Source organism: Hippopotamus amphibius, chromosome 1, assembly GCF_030028045.1.
Source record: "Hippopotamus amphibius kiboko isolate mHipAmp2 chromosome 1, mHipAmp2.hap2, whole genome shotgun sequence".
NCBI lineage: Eukaryota > Metazoa > Chordata > Mammalia > Artiodactyla > Hippopotamidae > Hippopotamus > Hippopotamus amphibius.
The window spans coordinates 187,069,249-187,091,144 of NC_080186.1; the positions used below are offsets into that span (position 1 = coordinate 187,069,249).

The 21,896-nt window shown below is 36.6% G+C and overlaps 1 protein-coding gene across 1 annotated transcript; it reads right to left on the reverse strand.

Moving 5' to 3' along the window:
* Nucleotides 1-612: 612 nt before the first annotated feature.
* Nucleotides 613-21,402, reverse strand: SLC25A46 (solute carrier family 25 member 46). The gene is made up of 8 exons (XM_057737700.1): nucleotides 20,997-21,402; nucleotides 18,412-18,454; nucleotides 17,601-17,658; nucleotides 15,318-15,395; nucleotides 14,764-14,864; nucleotides 7,841-7,897; nucleotides 6,568-6,625; nucleotides 613-2,540 (listed from the first exon to the last, which is right to left on the reverse strand). The coding sequence occupies exons 1-8, from the start codon at nucleotides 21,277-21,279 to the stop codon at nucleotides 1,962-1,964; spliced, it is 1,257 nt and encodes a 418-aa protein (XP_057593683.1). The 5' UTR covers nucleotides 21,280-21,402; the 3' UTR covers nucleotides 613-1,961.
* Nucleotides 21,403-21,896: the final 494 nt, after the last annotated feature.

Here is a 21,896-nt window from a genome sequence, read left to right on the forward strand (position 1 = left end):
CTTCTATAAAATAATCTTGAAATATCTAGTAATTAGCTAAAGGATCCCAGATTTTCACTAGTAGATACTTGATTCCATTCAGATTCTGTTCTAGAGATTTTCTGAAATTTGAAATTTTCAGAAGTTTACTTTTGTCTAAAACCATTTTCTTTGATTATAATAAGAATGAAAGGTTTTTAGGAAGTTGGACATATTATAAACATCTAAAAATTTACTTAGTAATTCAAAAGCAATGAAAACAATATAAATGCTGTAAACTGGACAACATAAACCATAATCTGAAAGAGTACAACTTGTGTTTAATTTTGTTTTCCCCCTCATGGTGTAAAGAAAAAATGGAAAACTTACGTGTTTTAGTCATTAAAAAAACACACACACACATACACAACACAAGACAGTACAGAGTGTGGCCACGTGTATACTGTTTGACACTTTTTGGATATCATTTTTTGGTTTCAACATTATTAATCACAAAAAATAACCATTTCGCTGACAGTAAGTAAAGTAGATCTCAGTTTGTATGCGTTCTAGGTTGGACAACATCAGTGCAAAGTCACAGTACTTCAGCGTGCTAAATGGTTCCTAGTAAAACTGATCATTCACATGAGGAAATGAAACTTTAAAACATTTAATGATGGATTAATCAAATGCATATCATTTTACTATATGTAGAGCCTCACCCACCAAATTCAATTTAGGGACAGAATTTTTTTATTAAACTGACTGCCAACTTTTTTGCTTATAATTTGTTGAAATGTACTTCTTTTCCTCACCCATAAAAAGCAAGGACAAACTTCCTTTAAGGTTTCTGTTTTTCATCAGTAGTCATCCAAATAAGTTTCAATAAAAGGTGATAAAGATAAACCTGTGTTTCCCTTTATATATATCTAGTTTGGAGAATGAAACTATGAACAAAAACTAAAAGAAAATTAAAATTGAAGCTATTATTTAATGATGACTATACAGAAGGCAAGAGGCACAAATTCCCAGGTGAATTTTAATCATGTCTCCTTGTAAGACAAGTCATTCAGAAATGAAAGGCAAGTGACATTCCCTTTAGTACACAATTTGTAAATGTGGAAACAGGAATAGTTGTCATGATTATTTTATATCCTATCTCTGTTAAGAGTGGCTCTAAAAACAGTCTGATGATTCCTTAAGCTAGATAAGCAAATCAGACCTTATAAACATATGACAAATCAAGTTGCTGGCACTGAAGTGGTGGGTTTGTATATGAACAGGTATGCTGTTTGCCTTAAATCTTTTGGGTACCTTGGCTTTTAATGGTTTGTTCTGATATTCAAGCAGAAAGTACATAACTTTATTTTATATAGTACGCTGATCTAAGAGTGGAGAATTTGTAGAGATGAAGGAAATTCCAAGTTACAGGTGTGCATATAAATGGCTTTATATAATAAACATACAGCCATTAAAGTTACACAGGGACAGTGCAATTTAAAATACTTAGCTCCTGCTTACAGATTGCCAAATCTAATCTTCTTGTCTATTACTGACAACATAATTTAGTTGATTAAAGGTAAACTATGACCTCCTGCGCTGTATTAAGAATGACATACCAATATCAATCTAGAAGGTGAAATAAACATGTAATAAATATTAAAGTCAGATGAAATAAATTCAGCTCTGTGAAATTTTGTTTTCAGTTTGCTGACAAATATTTGTTTCTTCCCGAGATCACTTTTAGTTCGACCTTAGTGCTACACTAGAATTTAACTCATATGAGTGTGTTTATTCAGTTTTCAAATTTGGAATACTTTGAATCCAAAATATATACCTATGCCTTTTTTAAAAAGTGAAGAGTCAATATAATCAGCATGGACTTTTTCTACCAGTTTCACTTTCTAATCCATTTGCCACCCCCGGTATTTCACTTTTATCCCTCGTAATTTCAGAACGAAGTATCCAGATGATGTTTTTCAGGCTAACCGGGAACCTAAAGCTCAAACACTATTTTGAAGAAGTGTAGAGTAAATAATTTTGGTAATCTGTAAAACAGCTGCGTGCAGCGTGTACTGTATTACAACAGCACCAAACCCTTTATAAAAACCAAGCACGCCTTCTTCCTGCCTTATGGTATTGATACAGTCTCTCATTCCCTCATACTGTGTATTAATTGGAAGCACTTCATAGCCAAGGTCTGTATTGTCAATTATTGTGCGTGTTCCTTGAATGTGAAGGCGGTGCAAAACTGTTTCCAGTGGGTAAAGTATAACATCAGAGCAAAGACTGGCAGCAAAGTTAGCAATAAGCTCTGGAAAGTAAGCATCCAGCATACTCTGCACTGGGCTAGTGCTCTCAGCTAGGTGGCTATTGTAAGTCTTTCTCTTTAGAATTAGCAGGACAATCTTCTGAATGACTGAGCTGATGATGTAATGAAGAACCCCATGCAGCACCGTAGGGAAGATCAAGGAAAGGAGCGGAAGTAGTCGTTTGCTGTGAGGCACTCCCAAGCCTATCACTCTTCCAATTCCTTCTTTAACACATTCCAGAATCCCAGCATTGTCTCGAATTATCTCACTCTGAAATGAAAGTGATGAAATGAGTACAAGTTAACATCTGCTTTCTCTGCCACAAAGAAGGATTCTTTTTAGGTGCCTTTTAAATCCTAATTTTCTGATGGAAGAGGAAAAATATCAATGGTTTGCAAACTTCAAATGTTATCTAGGCATTAGATTCTTTTTTCAAATACAATTTCACAAAACAGATAGCAGTGACACTGGGAAGGGAAACGGGAAGAGATGTGGAAGGGGACACACCTGGTTTCTCCACCCTCGAGAAGCTCCTTAGGACTCATTCTGAAAAGCAACAACGAGTGTACATGACACTAAAGAGGAAGCACAGAAGCTTGGAGTTCTTAAGCATGGCTTTAAACCCTGCCTCCAGTACGTACTTACTGGTTACGTGACTCTTCTCCTAAGGGTCAGTTTACTTTTCTATAAAAATGGGATCAGGCCTACCTACCTTTTATGCACAGAGTTGCTGTAAGCATTAAATGAAAAAAGGCCTAGTACACAGAAGGCACTCAATAAATGTGTCATTGTCGTCTGCAATGTCTCTGCTTTTTTACAATTATGGGGATATGTATAAGGAAGTTTGTGAAGCCGGTTACAGAGGCATCGACAGGCAGAAAAGGAACAACTGAGAGGCCAACGTGGCTGCAGCAAAGACTGAAGAAGAGAATAACAGAAAATGAAGTTCAAAGGTAGTCAGGGGCCATTCCATGCCACTGTGCAGACTTGGCCTCTAGTTAGGTGGGAACTGACTAGCTGGTTTTAGGTGTAAGATGGACAAAACATGATTTATGTTATACTGGCTGTTATACAAAGGCGGATGAGAGTAGAGGCTGAGAAACCAGTTAGATATGATGGTGGATTGCACTAGCAAGCAGCAAAAGAAATAAAATGCTTCCACTGTGCTTTTATCCTAACTGCTTTTATAGCCAATAGGAACTACTGGTGAGTTAGATTTGGGGTATGAAAAAGAAGACAAGGAAGACCTCAAAGCTGTTGGCCAGAGGAAGTGGAGGAACAGCAGTGCCTTTTACTGAGCTGGGCAGTTTTGCTGGTGTAGCAATTTGGGGGACAAGATCAAGAGCTTAGAAATGTTAAGTCTAAGGTGTAAACTCCAAGTGGAGTTTATAATCTAGACTGCAAGGAAAAGATCCAAGCTGGACGTATAAATGTGAGAGTTTACAGTAAAGAGAATATATTTAAAACCATGAGACTAAAATGAGCTCATCTAACCTAATCCATTTACCTACCTCTGGCCCCTTTCCCATTCCAGGCTATTTTTAATATAGCAGCCAAAGAGATCCTATTAAAGACATATGTTAGATCATGTCACTCTTCTGTTCAAACCCACCAAAGACTTTCCATCTCCCTCAAAGTAAAGCCAAAGTTTTACAATGATCTTCAGTGTCCTTGTGATCTCTATCCCTTTTACCTCTCAGACCTCATCTCCTCCTGTTCTCCCTTCCTTAGTCAGCATTACCTGTATTGGCCTCTTTTTTGCTTCTCTAACACATAAGATACAATCCTACCTCAGGACCTTTGCACCTGCTTTCCCTCTGCTTAGAATATTCTTCTCCCAAATATCCATGTAGTTCTTATGTTCACATCTTTACTCAAATGACTTTTGCTTCTGAGTGAGAACATTTCTGATCTTAAAAAAATAGTAATTACCCCTCCCTACCCCTTATACATCTTACTTAATTTCCTTGTTTTATTTTTGTTCTCTTTAGCACTTAGCACCATGAAGTATCCTTTTATTTATCTTGTTTACATCCATCTTCCCCACAGGAATATGTGCTGTTAGGGCGGAATATTTTTGTTTGCTGTGGTATCCCCAGGGTCTATAACAGTGCCTAATGTAGGTTAGCACTCAATAAATGAATTTAATTCATTTATTTAAAATTGTAAATTTTAAAATGAGCTTTTTAAAAAAATTAGCAGTTAAGAAAGATTAGCTGAAAGGTAAAGTCAGCTAATTTATTACTAAACTGAGAAGATAAAAACTTTGATTTAATACAATGCTGAGAAGACTGAAATTGATCTTCGAGAATACGAGTCAACATGGATCTTTAATCAGCCAAAGGATATAAGCACTGCAACTTAAGAACACTAATCTTGCATGAGTATGTAGAATGGACTTTAAAGTGCAGGAAACAGAACAAGGATTCTCAGTAAAGACAGCAGATCACTAGGAAGTTCATATTTAAGAACTTCAGGAGGTATTCTTTAGGAGATCTGTATATAAATGTGTATTTTTCAAAGGAAAGACTGTTCTCAAAGAGATCTGAGCTCCGCAGATAGGCAAAAACCACTGAACATGAAGTAGGAAGAAAGAAGCTGATGTAACAAGAAGGAATGAGAATGGTGGCCTGTTGGTGGGGAGGAGCAGACAATCTCAGATACTCCCTGAAGTCAGAACTGAGAAGGCATGATGGCTGATTGGTTATGAAGGATGAAAGAAATATGAAAATCAAGACTTTCCTAATTTTTAAATTCATATAAAGATGAGAGTTAAAAAGATTCATGAGAGTAAATGAGTTCTCCAGGATAGTGAAATATGGGATCAAAGCAGAGAGGGTCAAGGATTGTGCCTTGGAGCTCAGGAGAAGAGATGGTATAGAGGTTACTAAAAGAAAAGGAGGATGTTCAAGAGAGTAGAAATTGAAGAAGTTAAAAAAAGGGAGAGAGAACTAGAAAGTCAGACAAAAGGAGTCAGAAGGAGGTGGTCAGCAGGTAGAACCTGGGGCAGAAAAAACAGGGCGTAGATACTGGGCTAAAAAAAACAAAACAAAATGAACATATAGTGAGTTGGGCACTTTACATAAATAATTCATTTAATTTTTATAATTCTGTTAGTAAAATACTATTCTCCTTTTATGGGTGAGAAAATTAAGATTTAGAAAGGTTAAGACATCTGTTTAAAGTCACAGATCTAATTTAAGTAGAGAAATGTGATTGTGATATGGGTCTGTGTAGAGCTAAAACTTGTTTCCCCCCAATATATCATGCTGTTTAGTTATTTTTCCTTAAATAATTACCCTCCTGCTATTTTTGCCCTTATCTATAAAATGAGGCTATGTCATAAACTGATAATTCTGTAAACTGCAGCCCCATACAAAGGTTATATCATTTCAAACTGCCAAGCGCAAGCGGTCAGGAGATGATATTTGGGTAGCAAGACATTAACTTCAGTTAATAAGTCTAAAAAATAAATACATAAAAAATCAACGATGTGGTCAGAAAAGCAATTAAGTGGAAAAGGAAAATTAGAAAAGGAAAGGTTCATCTAGTGAGGTTTTATAGAGAGGAAACTACATGCTGAAGACAGAAATAAGTGAGAGGAGCTGATGCTGGAGACAGAAGACAGGTGGCAGACAATTAACTGGATTTTGTGTATAGAGTGAAGTTAAGCTATCTCACAGTTTTAAGTGTAGGAATGTTACGTGAGAAAGTACATTCATGCAATGTGCTTGAAGCGCCACCATGTGGTTAGAAATAGTGAAACAATTTAAAATGCTAGCAGAAGATTGCTTTAGCTTTGTAGTATATACTAAACACCACTGCATCAAACGTTTCTTAAAAGGCATATTTAAAAAGAATGCTGTTAGTAAACAACTTATGAGGACTACCTTCTCACTATTAGGATGAGTATTCATCATGTTTTATGTTCAGGTAATTAGTAATTTATTGCCTGATAAGCCATAACCATTTGAGTTACACACAAGGGTCTGAGAAAGCTGGGGAGAAAAGAAAACCCTATAGATTTTTCTGTATTCAGAGCATGTCAGAGGCTGGTTTCTGAGATATCAGAATGAAGAATACAGCGGCCTATGTAAGGGATAAAAATTAAAATTAGAAGTGTGAAATAAATTTGCGAAGGAAACAGATACACCAGCAATTTGCTTAGTATATAATCTTTGATATATATGTAATGTATCTGTGAAAAAAAAATTCTGCTATACTATCAGACATACACAATACACTAAATATTCCCAAAACATTTTTAATTAAAAAATGACAAAAAAAAATAGCTCACCTGTACTGTTTCAATTAGACTTGCTGAATAAAAAGGCATTGCCACTATATAAGTTAGGCTGTAGAAATTAAAACAAACTTATCAGTATACTGAAACAAGATGCTTACACTAAATTTTTTAATATCTACTTTAAAAATCAACATAATTTATATTCAAGCTTGAATAATATCTTCAAGGTTTTCAACTGTTAATACCTATAGCCTAAAGATACTTCAGAGACCTGTAACATAAGATGCTTTACTCAACAATTAGAGATGAAAAACTAAGTATGAATAATAACACAGGGACAGCCTGCAAAGAAAATTATTTTAAACCAGTAAAATGTAGGCTTGTTTCTGATTCACTGTTTGGACATCTACCTGCACGTAACTAATGCAGCCTATAAATCTGATACTTAAAATTTAGGATGAGGGATCCATTCCCTTGCTTGCCTTTTTAGTGATATCTGAACAAAGCTACTGTTTTGCTATTGTCCTATTATCATTATCCATTCCCAGATTTCCCACCCAGCACAGCTAAGCCAGTCTTCCATGGTGAGTGAAGTCCCCTCTTATTATTAAAAAACAATATTGTACAGCTTTGCAAAGTTGCTTCCTATTGCCACTATTTAGACATAGTAATATTACAACTTTGCAAGCCTGCAAAATATAGTTATTTAAAATAATGTCAAGGTGGGACTTACCTAACCCTATGGGCCAGGTCCTGGCAAGTAGTGGTTTTCAAGGTGAATGGAACATCACTAAGTAATTTTGTGCTGGAATGTCCCACAGAGGGAGCCAGCAAACTGGGGGGTTTCCAATTCACAATCTTCAAAAAAAATTAAAAAGTGAAGAGTAAAATTCTAATCTATAAAGATGCTCAGCGCTGTAAAGCCACTAAGTGCCAGTAGGGCTACATTTTAACGACACTAAGGTTTTGAGTTGACAAATAAATTTGTATGTCTGGTTACTAATAAAATAATGGTATAATAAGAAAAGTAATAATTTTCCTGGCAATTCAGGTTTAACAAGTTGAAGATCTCTGCTAACCTCCTAAGATCACAAAGAAAAATTAGGTTGTGATTTCAGCCTTTCAAATTAGAAAGATTATTTAAAAGATAACATATATTTCAGTATTTTATTCCTAAACTCTGTTACTTTTCTTATTAAGTTCTAGTCCCACAAATATTTCATTGCTCTACTTTCCTTCACTTTATTTATTTAGTAAGTTTTTTTCAGTACTAACACTATACAAACTTGTAAATTTCAATATAAATGCTGCTTTTGATACTTACGATTTTAGTAGAAGGTGTTCTCCTATTTGTTTAGGATTCCATTTATGTGAAATCTCCCTAAAAAATAAATAAAACAAAAGCCATGTTATTTAAAACATCGTGAATTAGCCCAAGTTTCAAAAAGGTAATCAATTTTTAATTTTTTTTAATCTGTAGGAGAAATATATTCTAATGGTGGACATTTTCCTTTCCGGGACCCATCAACCAATTATAGTGGGTTGAAAAGAGAAAAAACATAAAAGATCTTTTTGTATGTGCTGCCAGAAGGGGCTGACAGAGGAGGAGGAGTTATAACTGATTATAAAAATCAACATGAGACATTAGAGAAGGAGATACAAAAATGACAGACTGAGGAAAACACTGGATGGGAAAGGGAAATAGGATAAAGAAAGAAAAAAAGCTTTAAAATGTATATAAGAATGAGAATTAGAAAGCAAAACAAACAAGTAACTGTAATGCAGAATGACACATACATTTGTGTAGCACCTAATTTTCAAAGTGCCTTTACTTAAGATGACATTACTTTTGTGACCTTTATTATATTCTGTTATCTTTTTCAGCTCCTACTACATGCCAGGCATTGTGCAAAGCACTTTGTACAAATTACTTCTAACCCTCACAATGACCCTATAACCCCCATTTCATAGAGGAGGAAATTGGCTCAGAGATGGTTCATAACTTACCCAAAGGCTTGCAACTAGTTAGTGGTAGAGCTGGGTCTAAACCCTGGTCCATATGACTTCAAATCTATACTATCTGCCTGTACTACCTCTCATCTCATTTGACACAAGAAGGAATCCTGTGAGATAAGCAGAGCAGGTACTGTCCTATTTTTTTTTTTTTTTTTACTTAAGAGAAAAATAAAAATCAGAAAGATCACAGGGATATGTTCAAAGGAGAAAGGCAAAATGCCAGGTCTGGAACCAAGCTCTAGTACTGTGTGCTTCCTGCTATTTAGATTACCTTTGGAAATCAGAAAAGAGAGAAGAAAAAGAAGAGAGGCAAGGTGAATGAAGAACAGAAAGGGAGAGAGTTATATCAAGAGAAAAGTCAAAAAGGAGAAAAGAATATGGAGAACAAAAGGGAAAGTAAAAAGGCGGCAGAAAAAAATGAAAAAGCAGACAGAGGGGCTGGAAAGGAGGGGAGGGAGGAAGAAGGCAGAGTAACAGAGAAATGGAAAATGTAAAATAAAGGGGAGACTGGCTGCTACCAGCTCCCCTGATGATGTTGGTACCCATGTACCACAGCCACAGCAGGAACCTGAGAAAAACATTTTCTATTTGAAATGAGTAAATATGACAATCATAAGGAGATAAAGGAATAGATTTTATATTAAAAAGGAGGAAAAAATCACTGATAATGTAAGTGCTCTAAAAACAAACACAGTACGCTTATGGCATGGATGGTATGTGAACTTTTCTACATTTTTCTAGGAGACTGAAAGGTCTACAGAGAAACTTTAAGACAGTAGAACAACCATCTCTGATTTAGAAGACCTTAAAGACTGTTCTGCGTCACATTCTGATTAAATTAATACCAGAATACTATATTAGGCCTGAACAACTATAGAAAAATATATCTGGTATGACATTTAATGATTAAGATGAAAATTATAAAAAAGATTAGGCTACTTATCTTATTGACAGTGACTGTACCATTATAAAACAAAATATGTCAATAGGTTTGTAAATTTTCTGGGCACTGGTATTACTGTCACTATGGCCACAGAAAGGGTTACCACAGGTTATTATGACATTAATTTTGAGCATTTCATTAACATTATGGATAGATGGGTCTGTGACCTGTGTTTCAGTAAGGACTGGGCCACCTTTCTCTTGAATACCAATCACTGCTGCCAATTCTTAAAAGCATTAGGATTAAGGTAAAAAGAGCGGAAAAAAGAAATTTAGAATCAAGTTTACAAAGAAAACTGAGACGCTCTTCAAAACTGAGACGCTCTTCCTTGTATCTGCTCTCTACTCTTTTATAAAATGGATAAAACTTATTGCCACAGCTCTAGAAATTTAAATTAGCACATTTAAATGCTGCAGGAAAGAGGGCAGTGTAATCCACTTGTGATTAAAACTTCTATATTTCATCATCAAATACCACAATATGTAAGTATATTTGATTCACTATTTTCACAAGCAAAAACTGCCCTTCAAATGAGCAATAAAATTGAGAAGTGACTTGCTTTTTATCGAAGTTTTCCATTTCATAGACTCACACACATAGTCCAATGCATAGTCAATATACAAAAGTAATAGAATTTTTAAATGACGCTAAATTTACGCAGTCTTCACTTTCCATTGCCTCTTATTTTCCCATGCTCAAACAGCTGCCCTCTTAAAAAAATACTCTTCCATCAAACTAACCCAAGCCCCTCATCTTCTAGCTCCTTTTCTTCATCTTTCCTCTTTACAGCCAACTGTCTAAACTTGCTATTTCCAGTCTTAACTTCCCACCCACCTATGAACCCATTCCAAATTGGCTTCTACCCTATTATTCCACAAAGACAGCTCTTACCGAGGTCCCCATGACCTCCACATCACTAAATCAAATGGGCATTTTTAAGGCCGTGCCTTATTTGACCTTTCGGCAGCCATCATGCACTTGTGTTCCTCCCTCCTTCTGAAAGCACTCCCTGCCCCTGTATTCCACGATCCCATACTCTTCTGGGTTTTCTCCTCTCTTCTGGTCTCTTCTTTTGGCTCCTTTGCAGGGGCATTTTTCTTAACTCAGCAACCTATTCTGGAGTTCCTAAAGGCTCAAGTCCTCTTCTTACTTCATATGTTATGCTCCTTCCCTATGCAAGCTCATCCAAGATGATGCTTCAGAAGCTCCCAAATCTATTATCTTCAGTTTAGACATTTCTCTCTGTCAAAATGAACTTGTCCAAAATCAAATTTATGATTTTTCTTTCCTACTCATAGACACTTTTAGTGTTCCCTAATTGAGAACTGTTAATCAGAAAGGAAATTTATTGAATTGGAGAAAGATTTCATTGTATTTAAAATGGAATGTGTTTAAAGTCAGTGAATTCAGAGGAGTCAGGAGAAATGGACAACATGAGGAGAAAACAGCAAAATATTTATACTGGTACAACTAGTAATGTGAGATGAATCTAAGCTGGAGTTCAGCCAAATGGATTCTATAAGAGACTGAACTACACAGATAGCCATGGTTAGAGGTGCTCCTTATGTTACTCATTTGAGAAATGCCACACGAAAGGAAAGGGTAGAGTAACACTCCGCCTGGGGGAAGGTCTGGGGAAGGATTTGGGAGGGGTCTGGGCAGTAGAGAGAAAGAAAGAGATCTCAGATGATGATCCTGGGTTATATACACTTTTTTAAAAAAAGTAATAAATACTGAGAAACTACAAGCTTGGTGACTTAATAAGCACTACAGACTTGTTCTTTTTTCTCAGATGTGATCATAATCAGTATAAAAAAACTAAGTATCGATGAATCCATACTGTCTCACCTTTTGTACTTAGTAATCACTATGCAATTAAAGAACCTCAAGTCTCAGAGATCCCCTCCTCAAGTGGTAACTTCTATGAAATGCTTTGGGTTACTGCTTTAAAGCTTTGTTTGCTATACTTTGTTTTCCTCCAAGAAAAGAAAACCTTGCCCAAAGAAGTTAAGAATTTTTTAAAAAAATGTTTACACTGTACTTCTGAGAATGGCTATATTTGACATCCAATTACACAGCCAGAATCCTAGAAGTCACCCTTGACACCTCCTTGTCTATCATCGACCAACTCTAATTCATCACCAAGTTCTATCAATTTTACCTAAATATATCTCAAAATTATCCATTTACATCCATCTCAAAAGATACCATCCTGGTCCTAGTTACCATATCTCACCTAGATTGTGATAGCTTATGAACGTCTACCCTTTTACCTGCTTTAGTCCTCCTGCAATCTTTTCATCTCCACTTACAATGACCTTTTAAAAACATAAATCTGGTCATGTCATTGACTCCTGCTTAAAACTCTTCAATATCCTTAAAGTGGCCTACAAGGCCAAGCACAGACTAGCTCTGGCTCTCCATCCTGCTCTCCAAGCTTGAACACTATGAGCCTTCCCCCAAATACATGAATTCTCCACATTCCCCCCACCACAATATCTCTGCACCAACTGGTCTGTGTCTCCTGATCACCATTCGAATCTCAGCTTAAGTGTCATTTTATTAGGGACACTGTTCCCAGCCCTCTAATACTCTCACAGAACCATATTCTTTTACTTTAGAGAATAAATCTCAATTTGTAATTATTTATTCATTAGTGAGATAATTTTACTTAACTATGTCCATTACACTAGATCCCAAGCTTCATTCCAAGCTTTCTTCTCCTCACTGTATACCTGATTTCCAGCACAGAACCTAGCACATAGTAGGGACTCAGGAAATATGAGCTAAAGAAATAAATGAAGTAATGAGTGAGATATATTACCAAAATTTAACCCAAGTAGAATATCACAAAGATAACCTTTTGTGTCTTCTTTAGTAAGATTCAAATGACCAAGAGACAATATAAATCCACACAACTGATGTGTCTGTATGTCTACAGAGTAAGAAAATTAGATAATAAAATTTAATAGAATTTTGTGCCTTCTCATTCCCATTTCTCTTTTCCCTCCCCTTCAACCTGAAGTTAAAACTCTGCTTTAGAGAAATGGTCCAAAAAAGTGGTGCAGCCAGGACCAATAGTGCTGTGACTGCAAATACAGAATTCTTTACACTTTACCATAGAGAAATTACTGAATTTTATTAAAATTTTATAGAATCTTGTGTTTGTGGGAGAACTTCAAGAACATTTGATGACAAGTACTAAGTTCTTATCTTATTCTGGGACATGAAAAACAATGGGGTGAATAAAGTTTGCCAAGGGCAAAAATTCAGATTTTTTTTAAGTATGAAAGGAGAAACTTAGCTGATGAAATGTTTTTTGTTTTCTCTGTGACATTTAGCAAAGCTGTGTTAAAGGAACTTCAAGGCTATGCGATCCTTTGAAAGCAATCACACTGCCAAAAAAGCCTGATAATAGTCTCTTCTGCCGTCATTTCCTTTCCTATAAGGACCGATTCTCAAGATTGAGATGCTAGTGGCTGCACTTTCAACTACCTCACACTTCCTTGTCAATCCAAAAAATTCATCCTGCCAGGGGCCAATTTTGGATTAACAAACCATTCAGTCTTTAACTCCATCCCTGGAATTTACTGCTGATACAGAAAATCACAGAGTTCTGCCAAATAGCACCTAAACAAAGTTATGCTCTCCAACATTATCTCTTAACTTATTTTCCTATGTTCCTTGTAAGGTTCCCTTTCTGCTACTCATAGCTGTGACTGTCTCAAACGTCTTATCATTGTTCTTATGCTCTTCCACTTTGACCCCAGTGTCATCCTTCTTTCACTTTGTATCCTGTTTCAGAGAGAAAACAGACTGGGAAGCAAACATTCCCAATTTCTGCACCCTCTCCCTCCAAAAGAATCTCCAATTCTGATTCTCCTCTCTTGGCTTCTAGGCCACCACTGTCCTATAGCTTACTGCTCTTGTCAATTTGCTTTGTGAACATCTCTTACTATTTCCCTCTACCACCTCTCCTACCACACACACGCACACATACACGCACATGCACGGGCGCGCACACACGCATGCACACGTGCACTCATACACACGTGCACTTGCACATGGCCCAGGTTTCTGTCCTTGGTCCACTCTTTGTCATTTAGTCTACACTTTCTCCTTAGGGAAATTCATCCATCCTGAAGCTTCAGCTGCCACTTTTGTGCCACAATATTCAAAGCTACGCCTCCAGCTTCAAATCTTCTTTGAGACTCTGATCCATAATTCCAACCACTACCAGGCATGTCCACCTACACGTCTTGCATGAATCTCAAACTTCATTTCTTGACAGTTACATTCCTTATCTTCTTTCCCATTCCAACTTACTCTTCTTTATGAATTCTCCAACTCAATTCCAGTCTAGGAATCTGTTACTGCTGCTAATTCACTCTCCCATAACCCCATTCCCAATCAATTACCAATTATCAATTATACTTCAGAAATGTCTATCCAGCTCCTCCCTTCTGTTCTACTCCATAGTTCCGACCCTTCTCCAACTGGCCTAGATTACTATAACAGTTCTCCATAAGTCTCTGTCTACACCACTCCATTTTTTCTTTTTAAACACTGCCACTTGAGTATATCCTTGATCAAAGAACCCATATGTTAAACAAAAAGGAAACCCCCCCCGGCCCCCCACCTCTTAGATTCCCAGCTCCACAGACAATAAAGCTTAAGTCACTTACAAAGGCAAACCGTGCTTCAATCTAGCACCTCAGGCTCTTTTCATGTTATTTTACTCCATACATGCTCAATATTCTAAGCCTAAGACACTTCTTATCACCTGGACCTTCCAATTTCCATAAAATTGGGCATGTTGTCACCTCTGTTTGCTCTCCTTCTCTGCCAAGTTATTTCCTACTCATAATTCCAGATCTAGCTCAGATTTCAGGCTGTTAAAAAAATCTTTGCCAATAAATCCACACAAAGTGTCCCTTGGACTCCGAAAGGGGTTTGTTTAATTATGGCACTAATCACAATGTACTAAAATTTGCTTACGTCTCCTTCACCAAACTCGGCACTTAAATAACAGGAATTGCTCACATACTCATGTCTGTTTCTTAGTTGATAATTGCTGATATATAGCAGTAGGAGCTTAAAGACATATCTCAATAGATACTAAACCAGGAAGCATTTTCCTTATCACATATTAATTCCATAAGATATTATTTATTCTCAGTTTCTTAGTTACTTCAGGCAAGTTTTCAAATTCAAGGTATTTTTTTAGCAACTATCATTTTGTCATATATTTAATAGGAAGCTAATTTGAGAAAATGCCCAAAAGGTACCTCGGTAAAGGTGTGAATTCACTGATGATCCCCTCTGCTCCAAGTGTGACTCCCTGGACAATAAACGTACTTCCCATTCCTTTCCAAAGGGCCCTTGGTCCCTAAAATGAACAAAATGTATTGTTATTTCTCTTCATGCCTAAAAAAGAAACACAAAAAAGGTCTTAATAAAACCTGATATTGAATGTTTACTGATATTTTTTCCAGTAAGGCATTATTCAAAAGGACATTTAGTAAAGAACTACAACAATTAATTCCCATTATTATTTTAATATTTGTTGGGTGGCCTACATTTAGGCGAAGGTAAACACTCCAATTAATTAAATATCTCTGCTATGGATTAAATACCCCTAATATTTAATTATTTCAGCAAAGGTGTGAATTTACTGATTATTCAGTGATATCAAAAAGATGTCATTATCATGTTAAGTTAGTTTTAGTACAAGAGTTGCAATATCTTTAATAGCTGAAAGAAAAGGAATTATTGTTGCTTTATTACTAAGGCAGAATGGTATGTTGTAAATAACTAATAGAACGCATAGACTAATTCTCACCTGAGTTTTGTTGAAGCTGTACATAATATTGATGACCGTAAATGGAGTGAGATGATAATGCCGAGCATGGTAATTAACCTGTAAAAAAGATATTGCATGATTATTTTCTGTTATTGTTTTGTCAAGAAATAACAAGGCATGAAAGATACACAGTGGAGTCATAGCATAAACAAAAGTTCAATTCTAAAGTCAGCATAAATTACACATAAGCAAAATTACTCTTGAAAGTGCTTTAAATAACTTTAAAGTACAGTACATGCGGTTATACAAATACAATGTGCAATACACACAGCGATGTAGAATATATGATAAACAGGGCTTTGTTGATATTTACGTTTCCTTAAACACCAGAATCACATTCAGTGTGGCAAAATGCTGCTGCCGTTTACCACATCGGAACCACGAAGAACTCAGGAAACAGCAGATTCCTGTCTCCCAGTGGCAAGCAATAACAAGCTACGAACAACTGGTAAATTATGAAATGTATGGGGGTCAGAACTAATACTTATTAAGTGAAATAGTAAAAAAGAAAATATCAGAATGCATCATACACTCTGAAGGTATTATTTGCTAAAACACTTAAAAAAATTACTCATATATATATATATACACTGGATCACAATGTAATATTGTCACAATGTAAAATATATGCCTGAAATTCACTGTTCTAGGGCATATACACTGTTCATGCTATTTAAATAGCTATTTCTCTCTGTATGCATACTTTTTGGTGCTAAGCATAAACAGTTTAATTTTTAACTATTTCTATCTTTTCTAACTCAATTTTCAAAGTAGATAAGTTATGTTATAGGAGCTTTTGCCAGTGCAGTCCACTGGCCCTCAAGGGGCTCATTACCCTTTCAGGGGATTGACAAGTTCAAAATTATTTTCTTGATACTAAGGCATCATTTGCCTTTTTTATTGTGTTGACATTTTTGTAATAGTGCAAAAGCAATGGTGGGTAAAATTACTAAATCTGTAGCATGAATGAAGGCAGTGGCACCAAACTATATTTTTGTACTTATTGTATTCTTCAATTGACTCACTTATTAGGAGGCAAAAGCCACTTGCCTAAAGAATGCCCTTGGTGACGCAGTAAGAGATATTAATTTTATAAAATCTTAACTCTTGAGTACATATCATCTTTCTCATTAATATTTTGTGTGTTGCATAATGAAGATGGCTGCATAAGGAAAAGAACTTGTCTGATGCAGCTGTGAGCCTGAACCACTTTTTTCATGGATCACCATTTTTTCCTGGAAAAACTAACACAATATAATTATTCACACTTAGGACAACATGTTTTTAAAACTCAACAAAGTGGGCTTGTTGATTAAACAACAACAATAACAGTATGTGTTGCCAATGATAAATTTGAGCTTACGAGCAAAAATTAGAATCCTAGAACACCTATATCCACTATCAAGAACCTATGAAAACTAAAATACTTTTCTGGTAAGACTGGAAGCAATTTTAATGATGTGGTCTTTTGATACTATAAAATCAAATGTCATAACATTTAGAAGATCGATATAACACAGTAAATCAATATTTTCAATTAATCAATGCATGATGTAACAAAATCATGCATGGGTAAAAAATTCATTCAACATAAAGTACAGATCAACAGATTTTAATGTAATAGTATAAAAAGTTAATAGACGTGGTTTCAGATTTCACATTGTAAATAATTTTTAAAAAGTTACCATTTATTGAGTTTTGGTGTAGTATCAAAGAAGAATATCTGCAAATTATCTACAAAAGATAGGAAATACTCCCATTTTAAAATACATATGTATGTAAGGCTAGACTTTCCTGTTTCTTTCAAAAACAATGTGTCGCAACAGATTGACTACAGAAGCAGATGTTAAAAATCTGGCTGCCTTCTATTATGCCAGACATTTAAAGATATTTTCAAAAAAGTAATAGTGATTTTTCATAAAAATGTTATTTATGTCAATATCTAATAAGCTTACTATTATTTTAATTAATTATATGTGTGTGTGTGTGTGTGTATATATATATGCATGAATTTTTCCAGTTTGGGGTTCTGAAATGGCAATTACTGATAGATATAATCCATATAAACATTCTTTGGAGACCTCAATAATTTTTAAGACTTAAGAGCTTTCAAAGTCCAAAAAGTTTGAGAACTGATATATTATAGATTTTGGTACACCTCACATGGGAGAATGGTTATGTGGTCTCAGTCATTTATCTGAGGTCTGTACTTCAAATCAGGGTTAGGATTATTGTTTAGAAAATCACAGAAAGTACATATACCTGACATTGGCGGCGCAGAACAATGCAGGGATGGGCCAGCACATTTTCTGTAAAAAGACTATAAAAGAATATTTTATATTTATAACATTTAATTTACAACATATATGTATCTGAACTTATTCTTGAAGAATCATGCATTATTTAAATTATACATTATTCTTAAAAGTAAAAAAATAGTTTTCAAATGTCTAGACATGTTTGCAAATCATCGTACCAATAACAAGATTCAATATGAAAAAAACTAAAGCCAGATTTGCAAACTGGTAAGCAAAAAAAAAAAACACAACATATAATATTAATATGTACAGTATAAAGATGAAACTATGTCTTGTGTGCCTGATATGGAAAACTTCTTTCCTAGACAATTTAATTTTAGTGTTGATGTACTTTGCACTTAAGTTATAGGGATTATAATGACCATGTAAGTAAAACCTAGATGCTATGTTGCTAAATATCTTGTTATAATTCTAATGTTCAGGAAAAAGGCTCAATGCACAATTACTTTTTTTTGGAAGGGGAGACAAGAATAGATTTTATTTTATTTTTTGGGTAGACACATGATAGTTCTTACAGGATTCCTTACAAAATTATTTTGTGTTTATAAAATTGAATGACTATTCTCTATCCTTACTGGTGGAAATAAATCAAGCTATAGATTTTAAATAATAATTTTTTCTGCAAAATACTTTTCAATATTTACTACCCTAAAGAATCAATCTAAAGGAAGCAACACTATTTAACATTATAAATTACATTAAAGAAAAAACTTTAAATAAAAGCTTTAACTAAAATTCTTTAGACAAAACATTACCTTGCAAGTCCAATACCAAATCCAGCAAATCTATTCAACTGTTCTAAAATAGAAGGAATAAGATTACTCATAACCATTATTTAGGTTTACTGTGAAAACAACAAATATTTTCTTTTATTAACATGATATTCATTTAAACTCCATGTCCCAAAATCAAATTCTCATAGGGGCCAGAGAGGCCATTTGAATGAGTGAAGGGCTCTGTTGGGGCTTGTGGCAAGTTGCAAGGTGTAGACCTTCTAAAGGACCAATTGCTTTTCAGCTCCAATTCGTTGTTGCCACATGGGACTTTGAGTCCAAAGTTTCAAAAGAGATATTCTCATTTTTCTAAAGAGATATTCTCATTTTTATATACCATCTTCCAATTTTAAAATACTGGCAACTATTTTAAAAAGTGTTAAAATGTTATGTGGACCAAATCAAACAAGTTTGCAGGCAGAATCTAAGGGCTACCAGTTTTCGGCTTCTGACCACAAATAATTTAAATTTTTTTCTAGAGAAGACTCTGATTGATACTTTCACCAAGTTTACCTCCCATGTTGTAAAATTAGTCATTCGCTGTTACTGGTGGAGAGCATCTATGTTAAGCCAGCAGTTGCAAGCAAAACACCCCACGAAAATTATTAAATTGAAAGAGCACTTTGGGTAACTAAAACGGGTACATAAGGCTCTCTTCTCTATCACCTCAAGTTTTAAATACTTTGATAGTAGCTGCTTAATTAGGTCTCTGTGATAGACTACTGTGTACATATGTGCTACAGCTGATGGCATATCTATAGTCTTATTAGAAGAGTTTACAACCTACGTATATGTGAAAACAGTAAAAAAATTTTTTCTCCTTAACTGAAAAATTTAAAATCATAATGATGAAATATCACAACCCCAAGAGTCTAGACATTAAATTTCAGCTATAATACAGTATTCACAAGGGATAATTTTTCTCTCATCCTCTTTTCTCTCTCCCCTCTCTTCTGCAATCCCTCCCTCTCATCTCTGGTCTTTTGAATGGAGTAATGCCCTCACTATTCCCTGACAGACAGAACAAGTCCATGTAAACAGTCTCTGGGGAAACTGATTGGTTCACCATTGCCTTGAAAAATGTACAAGGTAGAGAAGCTTCTTTTGACCAATTAAGATACTTTCCTTCTTTCAACTTTTCCTTTTTTGTGTGTGTGCAGTTCAGGTTATCTATTAATATTAACAGAAAATACCACTGACATTTTCTGGAATGTGTCAGGAAGGCTTACTATTGTTAACTGTGTAAGTCTCTCAGGCTTCTATCCTCTTTCAAAGTTACTCACCAGACTCCCACTGCTGCAACCCACCCCCCCTCCCCAAAACCTTGCTTATTAAGAGCTCCTCCTCACTGTAATCATGGAAGCATAAATTATGAAAAGATAAAAACATCATCTTTACTGCCTAAGAAGGTAACTGTATAGCAATCGTACATGCATTTTGAATCATTTATAACTTTCCAGTACTCCTTCTGGGACCTAGAGAAAAAAAAACTAGACAGAATGAAAAAACTAATTGTATGACACTAAGTCACTGATCCTCCTCCACCTATCCTCACTAGATGATATTTAAAGTCTATTCCTCCCAGTAACCCAAATCAAATAAATATTACTGTATTTCCAGGTCAAAATCAAAGAAATGACAATAAAATTTGTTTGGAATATATATAATATTTAAGGATATAATCTATTATTCTAACAATTTCAGAATAGAAAGATGCAGCCATTATTTCCATTTTATAAATACAGACGATGTTGACAATATCTACATCACACAGTGCTGAAATTAAAACAAGTCTTCTGACATCCTACAGAGAATAATTATGTCTTGATTTCAAAGTCTTATCTTTTAGTGTTTTGTAGTCTTTAGCAGAGTTTTTAAGTCAGAAAAAGAAAGGTGGTGGGAAAATACAGGGGTAGTACGGGGGTCTAGAACTGATATAACTCCTATGATTAAATGGAAAAAGGAAAGATATACTTTTAGCCTTCTGTGTGCTCCATACTGTACTAGGCATTACACCTCTTTTTTTTTTTTTTTTGATATTTATAAAACCCCGAGTTATTCTTCTGTACACCTTAAAGATGAGAACACTAAGAGATCACAAAGGTTAAGAGAGTCTCTCAGTGGCAGAGCCAGCTTTGAGCCCAAGACTGCCTTTGCTGGAAAAACTTCTCTTTCCACAACACAGGGCCACCACTGATTAATGAAATCAAGGAAATACAGCTGCCGGTCAATTAAATATTTTTCACAAGATTTCCAATAAACAGAAAACCAATTTCCTTCTTTTCTTGATTCCGGTCATGGAATGTAATACGCCCCAAACCTCTGAAATTCCTACCCCGCGGACCACAGCTAAGGCAGGTGTCTTTTTTGGATGCGATCCCGGAGGAAACATTGGTGTAAAGAGGGAGGAGGCCTGCTTCAGGGTCAGAGGACAAAAGGAGGGCAGCGGGTGTGGCGCGCGACAGGGCCGGGAGGCGGGACCCTCCGCACGGCTTCCGGGGTCTGCAGGACCCGTGCGGCGACTCCACCGCTCCACCCGCCCCTGCCCTGCGCCCCAGGGCCCTCACCGCTGCTCTGCCCCGGCACGCTGCTGCCGCCGCCGCCGGGAAAGGGCTCCTCCGCGGGGCCCTCGAGCGGGGTGGAGGGGGCGGGCACGCCGTAGGGTGGGCTCTTCTCGCCCCAGTGCAGGTTGCGGCTACCCGGGATGTCTGGGGGAGTTGTCACCCAGTGGCTCAGGTCCGACGCGGAGCTGAAGGACCTTGCAGGGAAAGCGCCGCCGAAGCCCTGCTCATCCCGGGCACCACTGCGATAGCCCAAGCCATCGAATCCGTCCGGGCGCCGCGGATGCATTGCAGACCGGGCAGGATGAGGCTAGCCCACCCGGAGCCCACCACCGCTAGGGCCACGGCGACCTCGGGCCACACAGCCTCTCCTCCTCGGGAGTCGCCGTGTGGGGAAATTCTGACAACCGGAAGTCACGTTACAAACTCGGACGTTCAGGGAGCACGTGATCGTACTCTCTTCCGGCAGCCGTGAGAGACACGGTTGCTACGGAGACGCAACAGTAACTCAAAATTGCCGCCATTAGGGAGGGGGTGGGAAAATGACAGTGGGGGGGTTAGTGAAACACCCTACCGAGAGATGTTGTAAGGGAATTGGGGTGCGAGGTGCGGCCTGGGAGAGAGGAGGTCCAATACAGATGTTTCCTAGATGGAGATAATGCGTGGGTGGAGCCGACGCCAGAAATCGGATCTCTGCCAGAAATGCCCGGTCCCACACAGAGGCCTCAGGTCTAGGTCTTTTATTTTTAAGCTGGGCTAATGCCCTGCTTGCCACGAAGGAGCTGTTAGAGGTTAGAGTTCCGGGCTGTTCGTAACGTTACATCTTGCTTTGCCTCCCGCTCTTAGCGTTTTGGGTAAAATCTATTGAGAGATCTGGTTCGGCCCAGTGAACCCAAAAGTATTATG

Excerpts from the sequence above, each read along its gene's own strand:
- SLC25A46 (XM_057737700.1), bottom strand. The coding sequence starts at position 21,279 with ATGCATCCGCGGCGCCCGGACGGATTCGATGGCTTGGGCTATCGCAGT. Across the intron at positions 7,898-14,763 it reads GAATTCACACCTTTACCGAG|GGAGATTTCACATAAATGGA; the intron begins GTACCTTTTGGG and ends TTTATTTTTTAG. Across the intron at positions 6,626-7,840 it reads GAACACCTTCTACTAAAATC|CCTAACTTATATAGTGGCAA; the intron begins GTAAGTATCAAA and ends TAATTTCTACAG.